Source organism: Diabrotica virgifera, chromosome 4, assembly GCF_917563875.1.
Source record: "Diabrotica virgifera virgifera chromosome 4, PGI_DIABVI_V3a".
Lineage (NCBI taxonomy): Eukaryota > Metazoa > Arthropoda > Insecta > Coleoptera > Chrysomelidae > Diabrotica > Diabrotica virgifera.
The window spans coordinates 161229395-161242129 of NC_065446.1; the positions used below are offsets into that span (position 1 = coordinate 161229395).

A 12735-nucleotide genomic window follows, 5' to 3' on the forward strand; every position below is an offset into this window, starting at 1 on the left:
TGCTATTCAGAGACCATAGATGGGATACATTGAAAGGTGGAAAAACATTACATTTTATTAAATCTTCGATTAAATTATAGTTGTATGGAATGTATTTTGTGCACTCAAAGAAAGTGTGATTCAAATCACCCACCTTCTGACATTCAGTACAAAGATTTGAATCAAAAACTTTAATTCTTGATAGATGTAGAGGGAAACACGCATGTCCAAACTTCATTCTAATTAATGTTGTTTATCTTCGAGGTACTACATAATTTTTAAACCAATATATTGATGTGATCTTGATTATTGATATGAGATAATAATTTTATATGTCATTTAATTTAATCAATGCTTTAATAATAATCTAATTAATTTACCAGATCACATATCAATATGTTTTCAATCTCAGGGCTTTTTATAAAATTAATTACTTACATACGTGGCTTCTAAGTATTTCTCAATGGTTCCTAATCGGGATAGGAAAGAAAAGAGTAAAATAATAACACATATGGGTTACAATTGTAATCAAAATATTGTTTATTTTATTTAAATGGCAATCACTGCTTATTATTTGCTATATCTTATTATTCTTAAAAATAACATTTACACATGGGAATCTTATTTCCTTTTGGTTTCCAATTGAAAGTTTTTATTAACATTTAACTATTATGATTTATTAGCAACAATTCTATTTAAGTTTGATGAAGCTTTTCTGATATTATTGACTATGTTTCTTCAATTTTAAATGTGGTATTTAATACGAAAAACCCATACATTCATGTCCAAACAAATGAGACTGACCTTTTTCTGGTGAACTGAGAATGTCTTCACACAAGACCCGTTTCCTGCTATCCTTGGCTGCGATCAAACCTCGTCCTGGCTTCCAGTAATGTTCTCCTTTGAAAAACTAGCTCGAATAGCTCTCGTTCCTGCGTCTGTCGTGATGCTGTGTTCTACCTTTCTCGAAACTGCTATCAGCTACCGGGACACTCTTGGCTCAAGGAGGTTCTTTTACTCTCGACCTGGCCTACTTCTCGTTCCACGATAGATACTCCACACTCACGGAACTACACCGGCTTTCTCACTCTCCGTACACTACCGTCTACTACTCGACTTCACTTCTCGACAGCTCAAAACATTCTGATCTCACTTTCTCATCCATTCCCCTACTTTCTAAATATCCCTTCCAGATTCACAAATCAATCTTCCACCACCAACTCTCATTCGTAATATTCCTCAAAACCAATTTTTAATCTTTCTAAATATGCTTAATGGATTTCAAAAGAAAATATTTAATTCCCATTCTAAAATACTTTCTAACTATTTACAAATTTTAATGACCTATTCTCTCTTTCAAATGAGTCTTATTTAGCATAGGCTAATGATCGAAACCTTCCGCGAAAAACGATAATGAACTATCATCTATTTCACTGAGTTTTATTTAGCATAGGCTAATGATCGACCTTCCGAGAAGAACGATAATGGTACGCGTCATTCACTTTGTTTATCTAAGCACATTGTTCCGAGTTTCGTACGCTTATTCTAATCACTTCTTAAAATTAAATATAACAATTTGTTGTATACAGGTTGTTCTAAATTTATATGCCCGAGGTTGAGAAAATTAAAAATATTTTATATTAAAGTGAATTTTGTTTATAATTATCAAATTTTAATTTTTATATCAAATAGAAATATAACAAATCCCCGCCTTGTATTCGATAAAATTTATCTGCATTTTTAAATAAATTTTCTCGAGGCAAAACCAACTCCCTGTATATTTCCTTACTTTAATCTACGTCTTATACCCCTTCTTCTTGTATTACTCTAATTAGTCCCACCTGTAGAGTAATTGTTTCCTTATTTTCAGTGTCCTCATCCTGTGTTAGAGTGTCGGCTATTATGTTGTCTTTCCCTTTTTCCCATATTAATCTTCTGTCTTTTTCCTCAGATTTTTCACATACTTTTATCGTGTATTCTGCATCCTCGTTTTCATATGCCTCCTCTTCAAATGCCACTGTTTCGATCATATCTTTTTCGCTTTCATTTTTTTGCTTTATTTCTTCTTCTCCTGAGCTCGTCTCTTCTTTTGAGGAATCCCAGGTTTCCTTTGTTTCTGATACTCTCAAATTTTCTTCTTCTAGGCTCAACTCTTCTTTTGAGGAGCCACAGGTTTCATTTTCTTTTGTCTTTTTCTGACTTTTTCTCCCTTTTCTTCTTTGTCCTTGCTTCGTTGCCAAATTCATTTCCACTGTTTGTTCTTTACCTGATTCGTCCGTATTTTGTTTCTCCTGTTCCTTGTCCTGTTCTTCTTCTTTTTCTTCTGTTAGATTCATCGTATTATTTTTAAAATCTATCACTACATGTTTTTCTGCCAATTCGTCAACTCCTACTATCATGTCATGTGACATGTTTGGCATTATTACACATTGTAGTGCATACATCTTCTTACCCAGTCGTACCATTACTCGTATGCCTTCATTTATAGTTGCCAATGTCCGTTTGTTTGCGCCCACTAAATTTACCCTAGGTATTTTGTAAATTAAATTTGTTAAGTTAACTTCTTCTATTAGTTTTCTGTTGACCAATGTTATTTCAGATCCAGTGTCTATCATAATTTTAATTGGTTTCTCGTTGATAAATCCATCCACAAATTTTAAATTAACTCCATTTTTCTTTTCGTTGTTTCCTGCCAATTTAATAAACTCCTTGGGGTGACAAAAGATTCCTGTTTGATTTTTGGTTTTTAGTGAGCGCCGTCGTGAAAAGACGCCGGTTGCTCATCGTTGTTTATATTTTCGTCATAATGTCTCTCTCCGTCATGTTCATCTGTCTGGGTATTATTTACTTCTCTTCTATTTTCTCTTGGTCTGTCGGATCTGTTTCGGTTTTCTCGATATCCCTGTTCATTTTGTCTACCATTATTTCTGTTTTCTTGATTTGAGCGTGTGGTGTTTCTATTCTGGTATTCTCGATTTCTGTCCTCATTCCATTGCCTATTTCTTTGTTCATAATTTCCTCTTCCGTTGTCTCTATTTTCGTTTTCCCTTCTGGGATTAAAATCTCGTCTTGTATAGTCCCTCCTATTTTGATTTCTATCTCTATAATCTTGTGTTTCTCGGGGCCTGTAATCTTCTCGCGACCTTCTTGATTTTCTTTCTCTTAGACGTGATTCTCTTATTTGTAGGAATTGGCATAAACTATCTATGTCTTTGTAATTTTGCAATGTGATATGGTCTTCCAGCGTTTCCTCGAAATGTCTTGCAATCAGTTCGACTAATTGTTCCGATGAGTAATTATATTGTAAATGTTTTGCATTATTGTAAATTTGCAAAGCATATGTCCTTTCTGATACACCCATCCTATCATTGTATTTCCCATTTTGCAATTCCTTGTTAATTTCCAATTGTTGGACCTTTCCCCAGAAATAATTCAAAAATTTTTGTTCAAATTGTTGCCAATTGCCGAATTCTTCTTCTTTACTATCGAACCATAGGCTTGCTTCATATTTGAGATGGTTTCTGATAGTTTCTTTTGCTGTTTCGAAATTTCCGATGTGTTGTATTTTCTTTTTCAGGCTATTTATGAACGGCACTGGGTGTAATCTTCTTACATCCCCGCCAAACCTTATCTTCACGTCATCTGTGCTATGTATAACCATTTCTCTTCTTTCTCCGACATTTTGCTGAGTATTGATTTCCGCAATCTTTCTTTCCACTTCTTCTATGTCTGCTTGAATAGCGTTTTGCAACTTGTTTTCCAAACTTTCCATTTCTTTTTTCTGGCAATTCGTTATCTCCTTTATTTTATTTTGAATTTTCATTTCTTGTTCTTTCATCTCGTTTTTCATTGTTGTCAAACATCCTTTTACTTCCTTTTCATACTTTCCTATGCGTTCCTCCATTTTCTTGTTGTTCTCTTCTATTGCTTGTTTCATTTTTTGTTGTGTTTCATCCATTTTTTGATCCAATTTTTGTTGTGTTTCATCCATTTTTTGTTGTGTTTCATCCATTTTCTGTTGTGTTTCATCCATTTTTTGATCCAATTTTTGTTGTGTTTCATCCATTTTTCGATCCACTTTTCGTTGATTGTCATCCAGTTTTTGTGACTGGAGTTGTATCAGTTGTAATAGTTTATCTATTCCTGATAATTCTTGCTGTTCTGATGCCATAATTGTCGTGTCTAAAATCTCTTCTTGGTCTGAATGTTCTTTTTGTTTTTTGTTGTCTTTGCTTTGGCTTCTTGTCACAGACATTTGTTTTCAAAAAGTACTATCCCCGCCAAATATGAAATTTTACTAGTATGTTACCAAGACGACTTTTTCTCACCCAAATATTATAAATTGTCAATAAATATATCAAATGTAAATATCGTAAAAGTAAATTATTAAATCAGTTATGTAAAATTTGTACCTAAAGAGATCTAAAATTTTATGTTATCAAATGTAAGTATCTCACTTTTTACCACAGGCATATAAATCTTCAAATACCGGCTTTACTCTTTCTATCCTTCAAATTTGCCACTAGAAATACTTTTCAATGCCCTCCACGTTGGACGACAGTTGATGTGATCTTGATTATTGATATGAGATAATAATTTTATATGTCATTTAATTTAATCAATGCTTTAATAATAATCTAATTAATTTACCAGATCACATATCAATATGTTTTCAATCTCAGGGCTTTTTATAAAATTAATTACTTACATACGTGGCTTCTAAGTATTTCTCAATGGTTCCTAATCGGGATAGGAAAGAAAAGAGTAAAATAATAACACATATGGGTTACAATTGTAATCAAAATATTGTTTATTTTATTTAAATGGCAATCACTGCTTATTATTTGCTATATCTTATTATTCTTAAAAATAACATTTACACATGGGAATCTTATTTCCTTTTGGTTTCCAATTGAAAGTTTTTATTAACATTTAACTATTATGATTTATTAGCAACAATTCTATTTAAGTTTGATGAAGCTTTTCTGATATTATTGACTATGTTTCTTCAATTTTAAATGTGGTATTTAATACGAAAAACCCATACATTCATGTCCAAACAAATGAGACTGACCTTTTTCTGGTGAACTGAGAATGTCTTCACACAAGACCCGTTTCCTGCTATCCTTGGCTGCGATCAAACCTCGTCCTGGCTTCCAGTAATGTTCTCCTTTGAAAAACTAGCTCGAATAGCTCTCGTTCCTGCGTCTGTCGTGATGCTGTGTTCTACCTTTCTCGAAACTGCTATCAGCTACCGGGACACTCTTGGCTCAAGGAGGTTCTTTTACTCTCGACCTGGCCTACTTCTCGTTCCACGATAGATACTCCACACTCACGGAACTACACCGGCTTTCTCACTCTCCGTACACTACCGTCTACTACTCGACTTCACTTCTCGACAGCTCAAAACATTCTGATCTCACTTTCTCATCCATTCCCCTACTTTCTAAATATCCCTTCCAGATTCACAAATCAATCTTCCACCACCAACTCTCATTCGTAATATTCCTCAAAACCAATTTTTAATCTTTCTAAATATGCTTAATGGATTTCAAAAGAAAATATTTAATTCCCATTCTAAAATACTTTCTAACTATTTACAAATTTTAATGACCTATTCTCTCTTTCAAATGAGTCTTATTTAGCATAGGCTAATGATCGAAACCTTCCGCGAAAAACGATAATGAACTATCATCTATTTCACTGAGTTTTATTTAGCATAGGCTAATGATCGACCTTCCGAGAAGAACGATAATGGTACGCGTCATTCACTTTGTTTATCTAAGCACATTGTTCCGAGTTTCGTACGCTTATTCTAATCACTTCTTAAAATTAAATATAACAATTTGTTGTATACAGGTTGTTCTAAATTTATATGCCCGAGGTTGAGAAAATTAAAAATATTTTATATTAAAGTGAATTTTGTTTATAATTATCAAATTTTAATTTTTATATCAAATAGAAATATAACAATATATTTGGAACAAAAGGTTGAATCAGTGAATACTGAGATTTGGACATTGAACGATATCATCACAAATCTAATGTTAATTTATACGTTTATATCGATAATTTCCACCTCCACAAGTTTCTTCTCTCTTTACTTCGCAATGTATTAGGTTTTCCATTTTTTGCGTAATTCTGCCGGTTATTAGCGCGCTCATCACTGTATATCGTTTATATGATCTGTAAGTTTCATCTGTTCAAAGTGCTTATTTTTGAAAAGGCTGTAGTTAAAAGGTCCAATCTTTGTCTTACAGTGAAACAAAAAATCCAACGTATTCAGAAAAGCAAAGTCTACATATTATTTTTACTCCTTGAGATTTTTGGTATCGGTAATAATTTATAAGTTATTTTGAAAAAGATGAATTTTTTTCAAAATTTGAAATATTTGATTTGGAATTTGGCGAATAAGAACCTACTTTTCATTAGCTACTACTCTGCTTTTACTAAGTCGACAGACTTCATATATACACTATTTTTTTTACCTTTTTATAAGCTTTATCTCTGCTAAGAATATTTTTTTTCAATAAGATAATTACTTTTTAAATTATTTTCGAAGAACTGTCTAAAAACGTGGTTATTTTGTTAAAAAATTAACATTCACTCGCAAATAACTCGAGAAGTAGTGACTTAGTGAAAAATCTCTATAGAACAAAAGTTACTTAGAATTTAAGTCAGTTTATCCAATTCCGGACTTACTTTGAACGTATAATTTTTCACCCCCGAGAAGGGGTGAAACTCACCCCCAGGGCAAAAGCACATATAAGCACACTATCATTTTTTTCTTTGACATGTTAGCTATGTGTATGACAAATTTGATGTCAATCAAACTGTTTCTTTAAAATCTACAGCAAAAACCGTCAATAAGTGGATTATTTACTTTATATCTGTTGTCTGCTTAATAGTATTTAAATAAATCAAAACAAGTGTATTTTGAACAAAAAGGAAATATAATTTTTGGTATATTTTGGTAGAGGTACATTACAGATTGAATTTAATCAATGATAAAAACTAATCATAACGATAAAGTTTTATGTTCATAATGGGTAAGTTATCAGACTGCCCTTTAAAAAAGCCCTTTTCAGCCACTTTAAAAAAATTGTGTAACAAAAACACTAAAATATTATGAATTATAAATAGTTCACAGCAACTATCGAAAGATTTATAAAACGGAGGTACACTATTAGTCCTGTCGCCAGGGGGGGTACAACGGCCTCGTTAATTCAGATGGACTTACCCAAGTTTTTTTTATGTATTTTGACCCGTAGAACACGAATTTTTTGGGTAACAGTTGATCCGGATGTCGATAAGATTGTTATAGACCAAGAACTTGAGGAATCAAATAACAGCGATTTTTGGCAAAACAAAACAATATTTTGTATTTTTTGGGTCATTTTAAGCAAAAAATATTTCTACAAGTTTTTTAGTAGGATGCACAGTTTTCGAGATAAACGCGGTTGAACTTTCAAAAAATCGAAAAACTGCAATTTTTAAACCCGAATAACTTTTGATTAAAAAATAAAATAGCAATTCTGCTTAGCGCCTTTGAAAGTTCAAGTCAAATTATGTCGGTTTTGATTATTTGCATTGCTAAAAATTTATTGTATTATTGTTAAACAAAGCTACAAACAACTAGTGCGTGAGTGATGTTTCTATGATTTCTCATTTAAAATCGAACGAGTAGGTAGAATAGGTACTAGTGCAATCAAGACTATTTCTACGTTACATGCGTTAAAACACATGTAAAAGCACGGGAAACCCTACGTGTTTATAGCTTTGTTAAACAATAAAAAAATAAATTTTTAATAATGGAAATAATCAAAACCGATATAATTTGACTTAAACTTTTAAATGCGGTAAGCAGACTTGCTATTTTATTTTTTAATCAAAAGTTATTCGGGTTCAAAAATTGCAATTTTTCGATTTTTTTAAAGTTCAACCGCGTTTATCTCGAAAACTGTGCATCCTACGAAAAAACTTGTAGAAATATTTTTTACTTAAAATGGCCCAAAAAATACAAAATAGTGTTTTGTTTTGCCAAAAATCGCTGTTATTTGATTCCTCAAGTTCTTGGTCTATAACAATCTTATCGACATCCGGATCAACTGTTACCCAAAAAATTCGTGTTCTACGGGTCAAAATACATAAAAAAAACTTGAGTAAGTCCATCTGAATTAACGAGGCCGTTGTACCCCCCCTGGCGACAGGACTATATAAAATGACTACAACAAGTAAACGAATATCAAACGTAATGCATTAATGGCGCGGATTTTAAATATTTTTAACTTTATGACGTCACGACCAATAATGGCGCGTTTTGGACTTTTTGGACGCGCTGCGTTTTGGACGCCCGTTTTGGCGCGTTTTGGTTTATTAATGCATAAATTTGAATTTTCTCGATTTTTAGGAACCAAACAAGAGACAAAAAAACTTTTTTTCGTTGATATTATATTTTAAATAATTATCCTCTGTTGTGATTTATAGCATTTTTTTCGAATTTAAAATTTTATGCAAGTTCCCTATTATATGTATCATTATTACATATTGGTGTTCGGATTTCTATATTTATAAAAAAAAAAAATAAAAATGAAATACAAATCTGATAAATTTGAGTATAATTGGCTATTTACATAATTGTCCATGCAAACGGCAGTTTCTAGCGGAATTCTCTTTCCTGGTTTTGTAATCGATAAGTAATATAAACCTCCTGGAAGTCTACAGTATCTCATAATAGGCTCCGTGTATCTTGGAACAAGTGAGTCTCCTCTTTCTATATGAAAATTCCAACCTGCCACTTTATGAGGACCTTTAGTCTTCTGTAAAAAAAGTTTAAGTCAAGTTTTGTTTAAGCCGTTTTTTATAAGTGTATACCAAGGTATTTCATAAAAAAGCTTTTTAGAATGATGTAGAAAAATAGTACGATAGAGTCACGAATGTCGAGGTGTTGAGAAGACTGGGAAAAAAGAGAGGTTTTAAATACAAAATTAAAGTTAGAAAATTGCAATATCTGGGACATCTCATGAGGGTCGAGCGTTATAAATTGTTGCAGTTAATAATACAAGGAATAATACAGGGTAGAAGGAGTCGTGGAAGAGACGCATCTTCTGGTTAAACAATTTCAGAGCTTGGTTTAACTGCACTTCTGCTGATCTCTTTAGAGCAGCGGTATCGAAAGTGCGAATTGCCATGATGATTGCCGACCTTCTTAGAGGAGATGGCGAATGAAGAAGAAGAGAAAATCTAAGGTAACAATTTTAGCATTTTATCATTACTCATTTTACACCTATTATAAGTGGCTAAGCATCACACGTACCCTTTTACTTGTAAGAAGTGCAACATAAGGGCAACAATAAATGTAAAGAGTTAATATAGTTTATTATATTAGTATAAATTTATTCTTCACAATAATACTTATAGCATTAACATATAATAATTGATGACATTAACTTATGATTCATCAACATCAGTGACGTAATTGCGATCCAAATCGCCAATTTGGCCTTCTTCTTGTTTAACCTATCCTATATTTGCTAATTCTCCATCTTGTTGACCATCATGTCGCAGATTTATCAAAAAAGTCATGGTAAATTGGTCAAACTATAGTTGAGCTATTGATGAAGATTTGAATATTTAGCTTTCTTAATGAGAGGTCTTTTGTCAACCAGTACTGTCAAGTACTGGCAGTACTGGCAGTACTGGCAAGAGATCTGTCAGAATGATAAGGATTTTACCAGGTCAAGTGAGCTTCATAGATAACTGACTAAACTCTTCCATACTACCTCCAGCTGTCTTCTCGTAAAAAAGAGCGAAAGGTTTGCTTGTTGAAAATATAACTACCTACATACTGCATACTCTGTGCTTCATTTACGCTATTTACTTAGCGTAAGTTTCTTACGCTAAGAGACTTACGCTACCTAGCTGTAGGAAAGTATTAAAACTGCCATAATATCTAGCAGATTTGATTCTTGAACGGAAGCATAAGGAAATTAAAAAATAGAATATCCCCAGGAGAGGACAGAATATCGAATGAACTAAACTACTGAGGATAAGATCTGACCAAGCAGCCAAACTAATTCAAAAAATAATAGAATAAAACAGAATAAATACCACAAAAATGGAGATCAAGCATCCTAAAATCTTTCTTCAAAAAGGGCGACAAATCAACCCGGGAAATTACAGACGAATTAATTTATTAAACACAGATTAAGACTAATAACCATAATAATAATGAAGAGCATTGGGAGAGACAGGAACAAGTCGGCTAGCACGTCTATTTAATAGAATTATGAAAGTTGGACAAATGCCAGACGAATGGAGAAGCGGTATATTAGTACATCTTTACAAAACAAGGGAGATATACAACAATGTACACACTACAGGGTTATAAAATTACTTAGTCACACCATGAAAATATGGGAGAGAATAATTGACAGACGCATACGTGAAGAAACCGAAATATCCGATAATCAATTTGGCTTTATGCAGATCGACAACAGATGCAATTTTCATTATAGGGCAGTTGATGGAAAAATACAGGAATAAAGAAACAAACGCTCATATGGTATTCATTGATCTTGAGAAAGCATATGATAGAGTTCCTCAAGAGATTCTGTGGTAGGCACTCACTAAAAAAACGAATCCCTGGTGAATATGTAAAGATTGTGAGAGATATGTATGAGGGAGTAAAAACTAGTGTTAGGGCAGGTGTGGGAGAAACTGATAAATTTCATGTGAAAGTATGATTGCACCAAGGCTCGGTGCTTAGTCCTTATTTATTCTCATTAGTTTTGGACCAGATAACAGCGACACTACAGAGTAACATTCCATGGTGCTTAATGTATGCTTATGATGTAGTGTTAATAGAAAATTGTGAAAGAGACTTAGAACAAAAACTGGAACAGTGGAGGCAAGCTCTGGAGGAAAAAGGTTTAAAACTTAGTAGGACAAAAACAGAGTATTTGGAATGTTCATTTAAAGATGGAGTTACTACAAATAAAATGGCATCTAAGGATGGTGAAATGATTGTGAAAAGCAATGGTTTAAATACCTAGGATCAGTGTTAAAAAGTAATGGAGAAATAGATGGAGATGCATGCAGTAGACTTAGGGCTGGACGGATGAAGGGGAAGAAAGCGAGTGGTGTGTTGTGTGACAGAAACATTTCAATAACGCTGAAGGTAAAAGTCTATAAAACAGCAATAAGACCGGCTATGATGTACGGGCAGTGAAAATCAAAGAAGAACAACCAATGCATGTGGCGGAAATGAGAATGGTTAGATGGATGAGTTGAGTGACAAAAAAGAATATCATAAAATGAGTATATTAGGGGAAGTCTAGGTGTGGCACCAAATGATGACAAAATGAGAGAGAATAGGTGAAGCTGGTTTGGTCATGTTCAACGTCGAGACGTTAATCACCCAATACGAAGAATTGCTGAAGTGCAGATTCCTGGAAGGAGTAAGAGAGGAAGTCCAAAGAAGATCTGGGGGGAGACGATAAGGCAGGACATGTTGATAAAGGGGATTAATATTGATATGACTCAAGATAGAATTGTGTGGAGAAAAGCAATTAGGGAAGCCCACCCCGTATAGGGATAAGGCAAAGAGAATGATGATGATGATGCTGATGATGATGATAGTCCTTACCTTTTCCCGTATTAATATTTGTGATATTTGCAGACCCAATCTTTTACCAATCTCAATTCTATTGTAGTATTTATGAGCCATATTGGGAGCAAAATATTTTCTTGAATATTTTGTTAAAGTTCCTGCTCCAAATATTCTTGGATCATTCGTTTGGCAATTGCTATCTATTACTAATCTACCTAAAAATTGTTTACGCATTATCGCATGATTATAGATAGCTACATTGCACAGATTCTAAAGATGCCGGTGGGGGATGGCGTCTATGCGAAGTATTATAGTCGGTGTATGAGAGAGAAAGTATTCCAAATAATGAAATTACAAATTTTATATTATTTTCTATTTCAATATTTCTAATGCTTTCTCTCTTTTACACCAACTATAATACTGCGCATTAGTGGCGGATCCAGAACTTTTGGAGGGGGGGGGGGTCACGGATATTGAGGGTGATTTAATTTACTTTTCTCTGATAACCCCTAGGATAAGTGGCTTTTCAATTATGTTTTGGATGGCCCTAAATTTTTTATTCTTTGACAGCTTTCGGTTTTTTTTAGGATTATTGAATTGATATTTATTTTCGTTGGGGGGTTATGACCCCATAACCCCCCTCTGGACCTGCCACAGCTGCGCATAGACTCCATCCCAATTTCTAGTCTGAAGATATGATCAGTTAATATATTACAGGAATAATATCGTATAGAACTGAACATGTTATATAATAATATCATATAAAAACTGGAAAAAAATGGCAAAAAATAGAACAGTACACATGGCATTCATTGATGTAAAAAAGGCATATGATACAGTTCCCAGAAAACAACTATGGAAAACAACTATGGATGAAGGAATTCGGAATAACTCAGAGGTTAATAGAAGCCATAAAAAACCTTTACAACAACAACAGCGTAGGAGTTAAAACCAACAATAAATAATACTCTAACGAATTTAAGACCACAAAAGGCTTATTTCAGGGATGCTCTACATCTCCGACACTGTTTAAGATATTCCTAGAACAAATATTAAAACCATGGAAAAAGAAATGTGAAGGGATCGGAATTCCAGTTCGGGACAACTTCTTGTACACATTAAGTTTTGCAGATGACCAAGTGGTA

At 33.3% G+C, this 12735-nt stretch overlaps 2 protein-coding genes across 3 annotated transcripts in view; one reads left to right on the plus strand and one right to left on the minus strand.

Moving 5' to 3' along the window:
- The window catches only part of LOC114330762 (TBC1 domain family member 1), a 537565-nt gene that overhangs the window by 117244 nt on the left and 407586 nt on the right, over window positions 1-12735 (plus strand). The window lies entirely within an intron of this gene.
- The window catches only part of LOC114330761 (cilia- and flagella-associated protein 61-like), a 169122-nt gene that overhangs the window by 31955 nt on the left and 124432 nt on the right, over window positions 1-12735 (minus strand). For both annotated transcript variants that reach the window (XM_028280170.2, XM_028280171.2), the window contains exons 14-15: window positions 11627-11805; window positions 8613-8798 (exon numbers count right to left, since the gene is read on the minus strand). In XM_028280170.2, coding sequence (XP_028135971.1) covers window positions 8613-8798; window positions 11627-11805 — 365 coding nt within the window. The remainder of the gene's footprint in view (window positions 1-8612; window positions 8799-11626; window positions 11806-12735) is intronic.